Raw genomic sequence first — 16,064 nt, forward strand, 5'->3', positions numbered from 1 at the left:
GTGAAAATAAAACACCAATAATCTACATTTAATGAAACCTACATACAATGAAAGATCATAAAAATACACAGAAATTTTATAAACAGGAATAAGTGAAACATGTCCACTTATAATGTTTTCCCTTTGATTCCCTGAATTTTATTGTAATAATTTTTTAAGCACAGAATGCTTAAATTACCTTTCAGTAATCTAAGTTTTCCAACTGAACCAGATTAGAGACACTGTTATAATAATCCCAATCCAATGGAGAGCATTTCAAATTCTTTCTTAAGAAACTCAGCAGTTGTGTAGATGTGTGGTTAAGAATACATTGTAAATGTGTGGTTAAGAATACATTGTAAATTTGTAAATATGCGGTTAAGAATACATTGTTCAAAATCACATTCTCAGCATGAAAGACTTTAAATTAAGACAGAACAAAGGCGTGACTTTACTAGTATGAATAAGCTTATTAATAAAATTGCTTTGGATGGGAATGTAATAAAGAAAATACTTTAAATTCTAGCTGGGTCCTGTGATATAAAGCAAAAGCAAAAGTCACAGTTTTTGTTTGCTTATAGTACAAGGTATGGTTATCACATAAATTCACTCACTGTAGATTATTATAACTAAAGTTCCTGGTGTTGCCACAGTATTTTGGAAATATTGTATTCCATTGAGTATTTGTAATTATAATAGTGAACATTTTCACATATATATATATAATATATTTATATGTATATGAAGATACATACATAAAGTTTTAAAGATTCACCACACAAATAATAAATAATATAAGATCTACTAATGAATATAGAGAAGATATGTCTGTAGCTCCCAAATCAGATCCTAGAGAAAAACAAACATATTACTGAGAAGCAAATTCTATTTTAAGAAATTAATTTTAATTTCCCAAAATACAATTTAAAATATTTTATATAAATGCAGCTCTGTTAATTAAACTTTAAAGATGCCAATGTCTGTAGGAATAGGAAAAAAATGCAACAATGTTTAAGAATATTAGAAATGATTATTGTTTTTCCAAGTAAAAGATGACTTCAAATGGAATGAAAATCTGAAAGAATTATGTAAAAATCTAAATGTTTTATGCTTTCAAAGTTAGTAAGCCATGTGATTACAAGTATTGAAGTCTTATTTTGTCTTGTTTGTGGTTTAATTTTTAAGATATCAAGAGATCCCAAAAACCAGAAGACAGTATTTCAGGAAATGGTCAAAGTGCTAACCTTCTTCTCACAAGTGCAAGAGCAGACAGCTGTGTGGCAGCTTCTCTCTAGTTTTCCAAATATGTTTCAGAATGATACGACACTAAGCAATATATTTGAGGTTCTTCAAAATGCAAACAGGTAAGAAAATGTAAGAATTAAGTGGGTTGTTACTATTCATTAAAAAGCCCTTTTTAAAAAATGTTACCTGTAAAGATCATTGGTAGGTAGAGAGTTTAAATATGGAGCAGGTACTGTCAACACCTTATTGCAGATTTTACCAATGAAGGTAACGGTATTAGTTAAGCAAAGAAGAAGCACACACTGCAGTCATTAAGGTTATCAAAGTGTACATGAGGATTGTTAGTTGGTATCTTAGAGCTTCTGAGAAAGAGGTATATAGCAGGACCAATGGTAGATTGGAACATTGGCTCAGACTTATTCAGTGACAAGAGCTCTGTGTATCTAGCATTTAAATTGCCCAAGAATAAACTATCTCATTGGGTTTTGATTGATAGCATCCAATATAAAACAACCCTGTTAGTTAAAGTTTTGAAACAAGCCACCTCAAGGAGATTGGCCTCCCTCATGTGCAACCAGACTACAAATAATCTTTCAAAGTCTGAATTTTGGGTTGGTTTATTTGACAAAATATTTAAATATTTTTGCAGAAGAAATCCCTTTCAAGACTGCTTTTCCTCATAAAATGATCAGAGTGTGGCCAGCATTTAGACTTTAATGGACTGGTACTTAGGTTTTGACTGTCTTGTCTAGTTAATTTTAAAATGTGCATTAAAAAAATCAACAACTAAATTAACAGCTATTCATTATTGAGTGCCCATTACATACCAGATACTTTACTCGGCCCTTTACACATATTACATTAAATTCTACAACTAAACTATTATTTATTTTATAAATGAGGTAACAGAGAGTCATAAAAATTAAATATTTGATGATTATACAGCTAGTAGGATTTAAACCTGAGTTTTCTAACTCCAGAACCCAAGCTGCCTCTCTACTATGTCATTAAAAATACAATGTATTCCATCACTGATGTCTAAAGCACCAGACAAGAGTGTCCTCATCTTCTTTGGAAAAGTTCCAAGAGCTTATGTTTGTTTAAAGACCTTATAATAAGCCCTTATGTTGCTACATAAATCTCACTTAATATTCACAACAGTGCTTTGAGATCGAGACAACAGATATCCCATTTTATAGAAGAGTAAACAAATCCTCACAGAAGTCAAATGACTTCCCCAAGTTTCTACAGTTAGTGACAAAGGCATACGTCCTATGTTCTTCTTACAATAGCATGTCATAAACTAATCAACAGAAGGAGTAATTTATTAGGAAGTTTCATTCTCCATATTTTTCCGCATTTTAACACTTAGGGAAATTTTCACTCACCCAGAATTTTGACACTTGATCTTCTTTCTCCTTTTATATTGTCTTAGAAAGCAAACAGGTAAATAAATTGAAGGAGAGGAAGAATCATTGGAATCGTATAGTGTAGCAATGAAAAGATTCAAAATAAAATTCATACCACAGTGAGATATCACTATACACTCATTTGAAGGAATTAAAATTTTGAAAGATGGACAACTCCAATTGTTGGAAAAAATATAGAGCAAGTAAAACTCTCATACATTGCAAGTTACAGCGTAAAATGATATAACCATTTTGGAAAACAGTATGACATCTTCTGATGAAGTTAATAGTAGATCCATATAATGTAGCATTTTACTTCTGGTTATTTACTCAAGAAAATGAAAACATATGCCAACATGAAGACTTGTATGCTAATGTTTATAGCAGATTTATTCACAATAGCTAAAATTGGGGGACAGATATCCAGAAACAGAATGGCAAAAAATTATAGTTTATTTATACATTGAGATTTTACTCAACAAGAAAAATAAACAGATTACTGAACCACACAACAGAATAAATCTTTCAAATACTACGCTGGTAAAAGAATCCAGACAAAAAAAAAAAAGACCACATATTGGATGTGATGATATTGTATTTCAGTTATATGGAATTCTCAAATTGAAAAAATTTATTTATAGTGTTGGAAATCAGATCAGTACATCCTGGAACAACTGTTGGGAGCATGAAGATATTTGGGGGAGTTATCAAAATGTTTTGTATCCTATTAGCGTGGTGGTTACATGATTATATACATTTGTCAAAATGTATTGAACTGTAACCTAAAATAGTTACATTGCTTTGTATGTGAATTATACCTCAATGAAATTTGGTTAAACAAAACAAATAAAAAGCAAAAGTCCCACAAAATAATATTCAGTAGTACACAGAGCATCCAAAAAATACATTAGGGTCAAAAACAAATAAACAAAAATACTTCAGGCATTATTTTGGTAGAGTAAATTACATAGAAAGGACATTGCACTGTGACTTTTTAAATTCTCTTAAAATTTAAAATGAAATTATGCATATTATAGCATTATATAATAGAGCATGCTGTTAAGTAATGATTATAAATGTAAATGGGAGTACATGATAATAAAGAAAAAAGAAACAACTAAAAGAAATAGCTTCAAATTCTTTTTAAAGCAGATGACATTCAACTTTTAACTAATTAGAACAATTCATTTTTTAAGTAGTCAATTTTTATTTATTTATTTAATTTACTTGCATTGCTAATTTATAAACTTGTTCTTTCTAATATGCTAGCTCCTAGCTACATGTGGGTTTTGATTTAAGCAATTGAATTTTTAACTTTAACTTTAATTAATTTAAATTTCAAATACTGACACTTGCTTCAGTAAATGGTAAACCTTTTAGTATTTTTGAAACAATGTGGGTACTTGGACCTATTTTTTTGCCTGTAAAAGTAATAAAATCTTAATATAGATTAAGTATCCTCAAAAAAAATTTTAGCATCTGAATTGTATTATTCCATAAGTGTAAAATACATGGTGAATTTTGAAGACTTAGTACAATAAAAGACTTAAAATATTTCATTAATAAATTTTATATTGATCAGATGTTGAAATAATAATTTTGGATGTTTGGAGTTAAATAAAAAATATTATTAAAATTAATTTTCTTTTTTAACTTGACTACTAGAAAATTTTAAATTGAATATGTGGCTTGTGTTATTTTTCTGTTAAAAAAGCCCTTTATAAACTTATTTTTAAACAGACAGTGTCATTAAAAGCCACCATTTCCTCACAGATGACTACATTTTATCACCAAATTATAGTTTCATCAGTTTATCTCACTCTATGACCACCATAAAAATTTTTATCATTCCCTCCAACAATTTTTTTTTAAGTTGCAAGTTGTTTTATAGCCAAATCACCCAAACCAGATTATATAATGTTAAGGTTACGGCAGAAATTAACAAAAATGAGCAATCACAAAAAGTTGAGAAGTGTATATGAAAAACATTTTCATGATTTTCACCATTTGTGAGGAAGATTTGAGATGTGAATCATGAAAACTCTTTTTAAAATTATTTTTATCAGGCAACTTGTTTGGGATAACTTTCATTTTTATTTGATGAAAATAAGAAAAAAATCTATGAAGTAAAATAAAAATATTCTGATCAATGATTTAAAGGGTTTTAGAGAGGATGAGGGCCAGATGTTACTATTAAGTTGCAATTTATTAGAAAAAGATGAATTAAGTCTACTGACATTTTATTAATGATATTAATAATAACAATGCCGACAGTTTAATGAGATTGTTAGGTATTCAGTCTTTGAAGGTGTTAATTTGGGACAACAGATCAGGTAAGTCAGGCAGAGGGCCAGGTGAGCAGAGATCTGTGACTGAGACTGTTTAATTGGTTACAGTGGTCATCAGAGTTCAGAAAAAACTAAAGTCTGAGAACCAGGAAATTATTGGGGCAAATATAAAAATGCCTGAGGTATCAACTGTTTACACAGAGCAAAGATGAAAATATTACAGTCATGTCTCTATACCAGACACACAGCTGGCATAACAAGTTGACAATGGCTATGGGCTCTATGCAGAAATGTTCTGCCCTCCTCTCCCCCCCCATGTTGGTGCAAAGTTTCTGTGCCAGAGGAAAGACGTAGTATGGCAAGAACATAAACTTTGAAATTAGACAGAACCAGCTCTACTTAACTACTAACTGAATAAAATTGTGTAAGTTACTTAAATTTTTGAACTTTAGTTTTCCCATCTGCAAAATAGGCATATAAAACTGACTTTATGGAATTATTAGAGAACTAAATAAAATGATACTTGTATATACACATATATGTTTATGTATGTTTATATACATATACACATACCAATATGTATATCCTAATGTTATGCTAGATACTAGAGGAAATTTCAAATTTAGCACTCTAAACACAGCCTTCACTCATAGCTAGGAAGCTAAAAGTAAGATAATCTAAATATTAAAAATTCCAAAAATATTGTAGAGTACCATGAATGTATATGCACACACTGTTATCTGTTGCTAGAATGAGCCTTCAGTCGGCTAAGATACGTAGGGAAAATCTATTAGCTAATTTGTACTAAATTTAATATTACAATGGCAAATTGTTAACAAAGCCTTTCGTTCTAGTTACTACTCATATAAATTAAAGCATTGCCTCAGCTTACTCTTTTTAAAAAGTCCAGGCCAGAAAACCAGTGTACAAAAAAAACCACCAGTTATTTCCTCTGCATTTTTCATAGTATTTGTGAGATTCAGAAGTATATGTACAATGCCAGCATTTTTTAATGTACTAATGACAAAAAGAGGATTACATTTCTTAAGTAACTAATTGTGTTTTGGAAATATGGAATGAACTCAAGCATAAGTGAGTTTGCTGACTGTCCATCTCCAACGCAGACTGCTCATCTTACTGGTAACATAATAATCCTGGGAAGACAGTGCCAGTTAGTCTGGATATTAATTTTGAGCTACCCCTGGAGTAGTGCCTGTGGGCCACTTAAAGGATAGAATGCAGTCTTTAATTAGGGCAAGCTCCTTTTTTTTTTTTTCCAAAAACATTACCATTTGTTTAGCGAAAGGTAAATATTTATCAAATGCTTAAATAATAATTATTCCTGAAACTGGGTCTTTTATCTGGGCTTGATTTTTAATAAATATATCCAAAATTTAATTTTCCCTTTAATTAAAAAAAAATTGGTATCTTTTCATTGGAAGTTGCTTTTCCTAACCACTTATTTTTAAGTCTTAATACAACTGATGTAAACTCTACTCCCTTACTTTAAGGCCTTTGAGTCCCAAGGCTTTAGAGTCCTGGTACATGAAGCACTCTGCGTGATTCATGAACATTTTGTTGAGATTTTTGTGGATGAACAGACAAACAAGTAATTAAACAATGAACGTAGCATCTCGTCTTTTTATATTATAAGAATAATTTCCTAGATTGTAGATATTTTCTCCTCGAATAACCTTTTGTTTCTGTCTACAAACCTTGAAATGCAATCTGGTTTAATTGTTTTTCAACTCTAGTGCGCTGCTGGCGGTGCAGAAGGTTTACCCACGTGTCACAACTAATGAAGGTTTCAGAACTCTTCATAAATCTGTTAAACATCTGCTGTACACACTGAACTCCCCAGCTCAAGGTATCATATTTCCATCGTACTGTATTCAATTCTGTGTCACAAAGCCCACTAAAAAATATAAATAGAGTGCAACCAAAGTAATCATTTATGGATGGTATTATTCTTCATTGAGGACATATGTTATGACGAAATTTGGACATCTAGCTAATCGAAGTGTGGAGAAAGAGAGAAATGGATGGAAAAGAGGCTGTGACTTTCTACGGGTTTTATTTAGGTGAAATAATCTCTCTTAGCTTGTAAAACTCTGTTCATACTTGGTATAGAAAATAAGTATTGGGGTAAACCTCAACAAAAATTTCTACCAGTACTATGTGGAACAAAAGCCTATACTGAATTGCTGTATTTTTTGCCCTTGTTTCCAAATTTTAGTTTTTTTAATCAGAATGAATCTTTTATCAGTAAAAACGTACCCCTCGACCAGCCATCTTGAAAATGCATGAAGGATATCAACATGAATAGATCAGTATAAATCTATTGTCAATCCCAGTAAGACAAGCTATAGCATGTTGCTAGTAAGTCAGAAAATATTACGTTTGCATATGCAGAATGGCATCATATACCACACACATGGAAATACAAAATATCTGCACAGAGACACATACAGAGAGAGATTTGGGGCTCTAAGGAAGAAATCTCTATTCCCTGAGTAAAATGTTTGGTTACCATTTACCTTTCCTGCATGAGTCTAGAATTAGGCTTGTCCCACTGAATTTGTCAGCTTTTAAATACGTAGACTTTACTTTTGGATTGCAAATAAGTATCCTGAGAGCATCAGATCACAAGCTGATCGTTCATTTTAAGGTCTTAAGCCATTAGTTTCCATATGAAAAGCAGGTTTGGAAAGGCTTTAAAGAATTCTCACTGAAGAGGGTAGAATACTCTTGGATACTAATTTCTGGTAGTCTAGAGTATTTTTTATATCTACAATTACAGAATTAAGGACTAGCTTTCAAGATTGTTGTTAAATTCAAGTTTTTCCTTATTATTCTTTTTCTTTTCATCTTCAGACTCACACCTTGTAATTATACAAGTAAAAGGATAAAGTTAAAAATATTTTTACAAATGACAAAAGCTTATCAGTGCTTTAGAAGCCAGAGAAGTAAGCAGAACTTCTTATTAACTGAGGCACAACACATTTCTCCTGGTGAACAATATAACTCAGTTTTTTAATATTTAACAATGGCCAAGTCTAATGCCTATGAATATGTTAATGATTTGGGCATGTATTAAAACATGTCATTGGATGGTCAAGATGGCAAGGAAATACATCAACGAAATATGTTTTTGTTTGAAAATTTGATGTGTTTATATTTGTTTCTTTTTTTCAATTTCCTACCCTTGCAACTTCATTAGTCTGAGTAAATCAATGGAATAACATTAATGTCAATTCCTAAAAATTATAACCCCAAGTTCCTACATACTTTGGGTAGAAATTTTGTGGCCCCTGAAAAATCCTTGTAGGTATTTCCGGAAATCCTTCAGTAAACCCAAACTTGTCATTAAAGGCTGAACCAGTGACTCATTCAACAGCACGTGGTCTCTAGCCCCAAGCACAGCCTTCTGCCACATTACCCAGGCCAACATCTGCTTAGCATTGGTGACATTGAGCAGTATTTGTGAAGTGGACACATTTTCTCTCTTGGCTTTACATTCGATTAAGCTGAAGTGAGTAGTATCTCATAGCAGAGATGCTCGAGTCCTTTCTAATATAGGACAGGATTGAGATGGCTTTGAAAGTCTCGCACCACTTGTTCAAGGAAGTAAAAAAAGGTAGTAATTTTTATGTCACTGATAAGTGCTTTGTTATCTTAAATCCCTTTTATCATCCAAACAATCCTATGAAGTATAGTTATTATTCCATTTTATAGACAAAGAAACTGAGGCAAAGGGAGAGTAGGCATTTTGCCTATGTTATAGATCCAGCAAGTATACAGAGGTTAAATCCTGGGCCTGTCTATGCCCAAATCCAGGTCCCTTAAGCTGTTTGCTAGATGAACTCACTCATATTTACTCTCTGGGACACATGCACACTTGCTTCCAGGATATCTCATGCAAGAGCCTGCCACCACCAAACCCAGGATGGCTGCACTTTCAGCCACCAGTGGAGTCTGGCTCATCATGCCAGATTCCTTCCCACATGATACATTTTTCCATGGCCATCCCCAAGTTCCTCCTCACACTCTGATTTCTACAACCTCCCCCACCCCATGTCGACTTCTGATTCAACCTCCATTATGAACACACTTCAAGCTTTTTTTAGGAGCCTCCTCAGCAATCATGGAAACATGGAGATGGTAATAAATGCAGGGAAAGATGGTTGTCTGCTAACTTCCTGTCTTAAGAAATCTACTTCTCAGCTCTGCCTCAGCAAGAATCCCTGCTTTACAGTTTAATATTTAGCATTTCCATTTACAAACATTGAGTTTTGAGAGCAAAGATTACCTTAGTGATTCGTTGAAGTTTGCTCTTTTGCAAAGTAGTAAATTACATGAAATTACATCTTTAACTAGAAAGCCATCCTGGCGAGAAGAGGTTATCTGTGCGCTAGATTTCTTTCTAGGTTTATGGGCACCATTTTTAAATATACCTAATTCTATAAATTTAAAAAAGTAAAATCTCACTTTTTAAAGGTCTGTGATATTTCTCACTTCATTAAAGTCTGTTTAGTACAGTATTTCTTCCAATATATTTTATAGTCCAGAAGGAAAAGTAGCAAGAGGGAAAAGTTCCTATTAACATTTAGGATCAAGTCTGTCATTGATATGCACAAAGTTAATTTCTATTAGTTACTCGTCTTAATAACTTGATGAGGAAGAGAAACTCCGTACAATATATTATGTAAATGCTATTGAACTTGCTTGGTATCACTTAGAAGTTCAAAATGAGCAAGATTTGGTCTTAGAAAAATGATTTTATATACTTTTACACTGCAAAAGCATAAATCACAACAGAATCCTATTCTTGATAATTCTATATATGGATAATTCTATAAATAATTCTGTTATTTATAGATCATTCACTCAATAATAGGCAAAGGGAGAGTAGGCATTTTGCCTATGTTATAGATCCAGCAAGTATACAGAGGTTAAATCCTGGGCCTGTCTATGCCCAAATCCAGGTCCCTTAAGCTGTTTGCTAGATGAACTCACTCATATTTACTCTCTGGGACACATGCACACTTGCTTCCAGGATATCTCATGCAAGAGCCTGCCACCACCAAACCCAGGATGGCTGCACTTTCAGCCACCAGTGGAGTCTGGCTCATCATGCCAGATTCCTTCCCACATGATACATTTTTCCATGGCCATCCCCAAGTTCCTCCTCACACTCTGATTTCTACAACCTCCCCCACCCCATGTCGACTTCTGATTCAACCTCCATTATGAACACACTTCAAGCTTTTTTTAGGAGCCTCCTCAGCAATCATGGAAACATGGAGATGGTAATAAATGCAGGGAAAGATGGTTGTCTGCTAACTTCCTGTCTTAAGAAATCTACTTCTCAGCTCTGCCTCAGCAAGAATCCCTGCTTTACAGTTTAATATTTAGCATTTCCATTTACAAACATTGAGTTTTGAGAGCAAAGATTACCTTAGTGATTCGTTGAAGTTTGCTCTTTTGCAAAGTAGTAAATTACATGAAATTACATCTTTAACTAGAAAGCCATCCTGGCGAGAAGAGGTTATCTGTGCGCTAGATTTCTTTCTAGGTTTATGGGCACCATTTTTAAATATACCTAATTCTATAAATTTAAAAAAGTAAAATCTCACTTTTTAAAGGTCTGTGATATTTCTCACTTCATTAAAGTCTGTTTAGTACAGTATTTCTTCCAATATATTTTATAGTCCAGAAGGAAAAGTAGCAAGAGGGAAAAGTTCCTATTAACATTTAGGATCAAGTCTGTCATTGATATGCACAAAGTTAATTTCTATTAGTTACTCGTCTTAATAACTTGATGAGGAAGAGAAACTCCGTACAATATATTATGTAAATGCTATTGAACTTGCTTGGTATCACTTAGAAGTTCAAAATGAGCAAGATTTGGTCTTAGAAAAATGATTTTATATACTTTTACACTGCAAAAGCATAAATCACAACAGAATCCTATTCTTGATAATTCTATATATGGATAATTCTATAAATAATTCTGTTATTTATAGATAATTTAATAAATAATCAATATTGCCATTATTAATTAGGCTTATCTATTCTGCACATCTTTGTTCTTGATCCTTTAACTCAGTGATTCATTGCTATCATTAGAGCAATATTTAGCTGCACCTTGAGTGGAGCACAGGAAAACTGAAAAGCCACTCTGCCAGTTACTAGGGATTGTGCAAACGTTGTTCAAACATGACTGATGTGGAGATAGATAATTCTGTGATGCTCTTTACATACATGCTAATTTAAATATACTAAATGATCAGCACCAGAAAGTATAGATCAGTGCATAGTTTTGTGCTAGGATGTTTTTAGAAGCTTTTAAGACACAGTAACTAGAGATAAAGGGAGAGCTTTAATGCTGGTAATAAAATTTCCCATTGAAAGAGATTAGGTCAATGTTAACAATGACAGCACTGAAATGTACTGGATTATTTATAAGAATAAGTAGTGTCTGAAGAGAAAACTGAAATAAGTGATACTGTTTCCTAAAGGGGTTGAATAAAAGCATTGGATTTATGATGTTTTTATTTATGCAGTAGCCATTTAAGGTATTTTCATTTTCGATTTTTCATGTGAATGCTGTTGCACATTTACTCTTTAATGATACAATGTTAAGCGGCAAGCTGAATCAGCAACCTATTTAACTTCTAGGGGCAATTCTCAGTGTTGATTTGGATCTCCACATATGGTTTCCATTAGACTCAACTTAGTGATGACCTTCCACACTCCAGACCTTCATAGTATTTGAGACCGCTCAAAACTGTTCTGTTAAAATGAGCCAATTTGCATTCACAGCTGCATTCAATTGAAATCAGTGGCTGCTTTTTGAAAGATGAAAACTATGGATTAGCGATGGCAGATGTTCCTAAATTCTATACAACTGAAGGCAAAGAAAATGCAGTGATCTATGACTGAAATTGGCTTCATTTGATTAACAAGTTGCACAGTAGTCAATCTGCGTTATAATATTCGAGAGTTATCTATGCATACAGGTCTTAAGATAAAATAAAGTAGCATACAGGTCAGGATAAAATAATGTAGCATACAGATCTTAGCATAAAATAATGTAATGATCTGGTGAACAAAGAAAAAATTTGTTAGAAATGCATGTACTTGACCAATGGGTTTATGTCGATCAGTAGGCACCTACTCCCTGTAAATATCCTAAATATTTCTAGACCTCACTTGTGAAATCCTTTGGAGAAAAATTCTGCAGTTTATCTGCATTTTCTCCCTATTAATTTTGACCTGGAATGATTTCTGCTAAGAAAAATAAATCCTTTAAGCAAGCATGTTAAATATTTACCTATATAAATGTTATTACTTCAGGTGGCTCTGATAATACAACACATATGTGGCGTGAAGATGGACGGTTGCTTTCCCCAAGCAGCCTGGCTGCACAGTAAGTCTTTCTCTGTTGATTTGTTGGTTTGTTTCTAAAGTGATAGGTAACTTGGCTGAAACAATCAAAACAATTCATAGACATTTAAGTGTGTAAGACCATGAAATAGAAAAATCAACTATTGACTTACCAAAGGACATAGTTGAATTGTAGTAAAGTTGAAACTTATTAGCATCTCTTTTTCCATTCTAAAATTGCATAACTAGATCCAATATGTCCTGCCTGGATTGATTACCTGGTGTCTATGAGGAAAATCTAACTGGAGGCCTAATTTCCATCTCTTTTAAGATCTTTCGTCATGAAAAATCTAGAAGTCTGCAATTTTTCACATTACTATTTATTTAGGTTTTTAAAAATTAAAGTATTTCTTATGACCAGTTGAGATAATGTAGAAATTTGTTTCAGTAGTATTCAGGTAGCAAAATTGTTTATAGGTAGTTTAATTTGGACTCTTATTGGAGCATGTAAATATGTCATCCCAGAAACAGGCAGTGGAAATGACTGTAGTGATTTTGGCTTCTAAGGACCATTAATGTAGGGAGTTCCCTATAGTAACTGAAGTAATTATCACAGGCAATGCAAGTAGCAATGCAAGCTGTCATCTGTAGAGGTGAATTGAAATAAACTCCTATAATTCAAGGCAAATTTAGAGACTAGATAATCTGTTATATAAAGGTCATTTAGACCTGATAAATTGAAATTCTTTGACTTTAGTCCCAAAGGATACATTTTTATGCTAATGGAAATTTGTACAAATAAAACCAATAGAAGAACTTATTTTCAGCCATTCGTTTCTTTGTCTACAGTAGAGTCTGTGCAGCTGCTTATAAACTTTCTATTACTTAATGAGAAGTTCTCCAACTCTGGGTAATTCTAGGCAAAATCCTTTTATAAACAACCTCCTCCTATTTCTGCTCCCACCGTTTTTCTGCTCTAAGGTGACTGAATTAGGTGCTACTTCCAGAGCAATGGAGCAGCCTTAGGACTTTTCCTCCTAGCCTGAAGTTGGTCTTCCAAGTTGCCAGCTCTTTTAAACACATTCCCTGCATAGCCTTCAAAAATAACTTAAAAAGAAAGAAAGAAAAGAAAACCTTTAAATTGAGATAACTGGATGCTTATTGCTGAAGGCAGGTATCTTTATCAGAACCTTGGGGCATCTATAGCGTCGATAATAGTAGTGCTTCAGACCTGCAAATTCCACAGCAAGCTAGTTAGTTGCTGACAACTAGCTGACAGTTTATTAGGAAGAATTCAATGCTTTAAAGATGGTTCTTGTTGAGATTGATAAAACTAAGAGATTTCTTATCTTGGGACTCCTTTCCATCTCCACTTTAAAATTAGCACAAAGTGATAATATTTGGCATAAGATAAAAAAAAAATCTTTGGTCCAGAATTTTCTAAAGAAATTTGCTCAAAAATATTTCCACTCATAGCCTTCTCCCTCCTCATTATTTCTGTTCTAAGGTTATCCTTTTTATTATTTGTGTGTGTGTGTGTGCATCTGTGCACACTCATGCATGCACACATCCATTACCTCACCTTTTATTGTAAACATTCTTTGGCAATAGGTACAATTATATATATATATAAATACATAAATTAAACACTTCGAAGGAATAATTGGATGTTCATGCCAAAACAGTGGCATATAGATATGGAATCTTAATTTGGGGGGGAGGGGTATATTAAATCCAATCTCAAGAATGTTCTGTATGAAACTAAGAATGGCTTAGATGATATTTCAAGGACATTTCTAGCCTAAAATGCTTGAAATTTTATCATGAGAATCTCTCATGCCACTCTATCTGAAAGGTTAGTCCAATATTTTGCTATTGAGCACTGTCCCAAGATGGAAATGGCTCTACGCTATAATAACTATGACAGAGAGGAAGACAAACAAACATAAGAGAAAGGCGATATTGGGAAGAGAGTCTCTGGTCAAAGAAATGCCTCAGCAAAAGCAAGATGGTTTGGGAATTGTAGCTATTTTTTTTATTATGAAGCTATGAACCGTGTTTAAATAAGGATCAGCCATCCAACCAATTAGCTGTCCCGACTGCCAAGTTAGAGACTTCTTGACGTAGATTTTTGCTTTCTTTTTGAAGTTCCTCAAGGACCTAGTATAGCTAGCCCACACTGAAACACCCTGGGACTTTTTAAATGTTAATGTAAACACTTTCCTATGTGTTCAACAGCCAGGCCAAGATAACTCTCTTCTATTAGCATTTGAAAATCTAAGTTAAATATCTGACAAAACTAGTTAATTTGTGTATTGTACAGTTTGATTCAAAGTAGATGGTCCCCAAATCAGCCATTGACATTTATTCTATGTCTACAATAATAAAATTCAATAGTAGACATTAAAGGAAGAAGTTAGAAAATAGAGAAATGGCCTTACAGTTGATGTGACAGGGCATGCAAAACACACACACATTTTTTAACTCACATATGTATGCCTCAAAAAATCTTAGGCTATGTCCTCACATGCTTGTCAATTTAAAAAGAAACCATGAAGTGGTTAATTTGGGAACACTGAATTGGTTGTTTTTTAAAAAGAATCTTACAGTGTTAAATTGGATGTCATTATTTCTTTTTAATCACAGTGAAATACATTTAAATTTACTTAGAGAATGTTATAGGTGTAGAGGATCTAGAAGATCATCCACCTACCTCTCATTTGATAACAGAAGAAACTGAAGCCCAGAGGGAGTTTGCCAGAAATAGAGGAAAAGAAAATAAAAGACGGGAAAAGAAAAATATGCAAGACTCACAGGATGTACTTATACAAAAAACTTATTTATTGTTTACCTGAAATTCAAATTTAACTGGGAATTCTGTATTTTATCAGGCACAATTTTCCCAGTGATTTTTTTCCTTTACATAAATGTGCTGAAAAATGATCTTAATATCACTTATGATTAGATATTAAATTAAGTATAACTATAACTCCCATGGAAAACATAAGTACTCAGCGACCCCAGCATCATGCTGCCATTGTGCAGCTGGCCTGGATGATGAAAGATGTCCCACTCTAGTGTTTCAAGACTAAAGCCAACCCATGCAAACAACTAGGAACTCAAACGATCTCAGCAAAAATGGCTTTGCTTTATTTTTATGTGACTTAATTTACATATTCTTTTCTAATTCTATAGGCTCCTAATACTGGAAAACTTTGAAGATGCCCTCTTAAATATATCAACAGATAGTCCTTATATTCCTTACTTGGCATGTATAAGAAATGTCACTGACAATTTGGCCAAGGGATCACAAGGTAATACTCTTCTTAATAGTTAAAACGCTGCTCATGGTTTCTAATTCTCTTCTAAAGTAATAAGTCTTTTAAGATATTTGCTTAAAAAAGAAAGAAAATTTAAAAGTCTTACTTTCCATATGTATCAGTTTCAGTTTGGTGGTTTGATATAAGAAGGGAATATGTAATCATATTATTATATTATTACTTCTCTTGCTGCTGCTAGTACCACCTGGCTACCTGGATAAACCTTAATGTATAATGGCCAAATAATGGATAATGTCCTAACTGCCACCTGGAAAACTTTCCAAAGGTCCAGAGACATTAGGGGTTCACACAACCCTACATGACATTTTCTATGCCCTTAATAATCTTAGTTGTCAAAAAATAAAGAATGAGAATACAGACTTCGAAAAGCAGATGTAAATTACATAAACAAAGGAGTTTTTGTTGCAGACTAT

The 16,064-nt window shown here is 33.0% G+C and overlaps 1 protein-coding gene across 1 annotated transcript in view; it reads left to right on the forward strand.

Moving 5' to 3' along the window:
- The window catches only part of ABCA12 (ATP binding cassette subfamily A member 12), a 164,405-nt gene that overhangs the window by 71,585 nt on the left and 76,756 nt on the right, over positions 1 to 16,064 (forward strand). Inside the window, exons 7-10 of the mRNA XM_006906757.1 lie at positions 1,165 to 1,343; positions 6,676 to 6,788; positions 12,281 to 12,353; positions 15,506 to 15,624. Of these exons, the coding sequence (XP_006906819.1) occupies positions 1,165 to 1,343; positions 6,676 to 6,788; positions 12,281 to 12,353; positions 15,506 to 15,624 (484 nt within the window). The remainder of the gene's footprint in view (positions 1 to 1,164; positions 1,344 to 6,675; positions 6,789 to 12,280; positions 12,354 to 15,505; positions 15,625 to 16,064) is intronic.

This window comes from Pteropus alecto, unplaced genomic scaffold (genome assembly GCF_000325575.1).
Source record: "Pteropus alecto unplaced genomic scaffold, ASM32557v1 scaffold110, whole genome shotgun sequence".
NCBI lineage: Eukaryota > Metazoa > Chordata > Mammalia > Chiroptera > Pteropodidae > Pteropus > Pteropus alecto.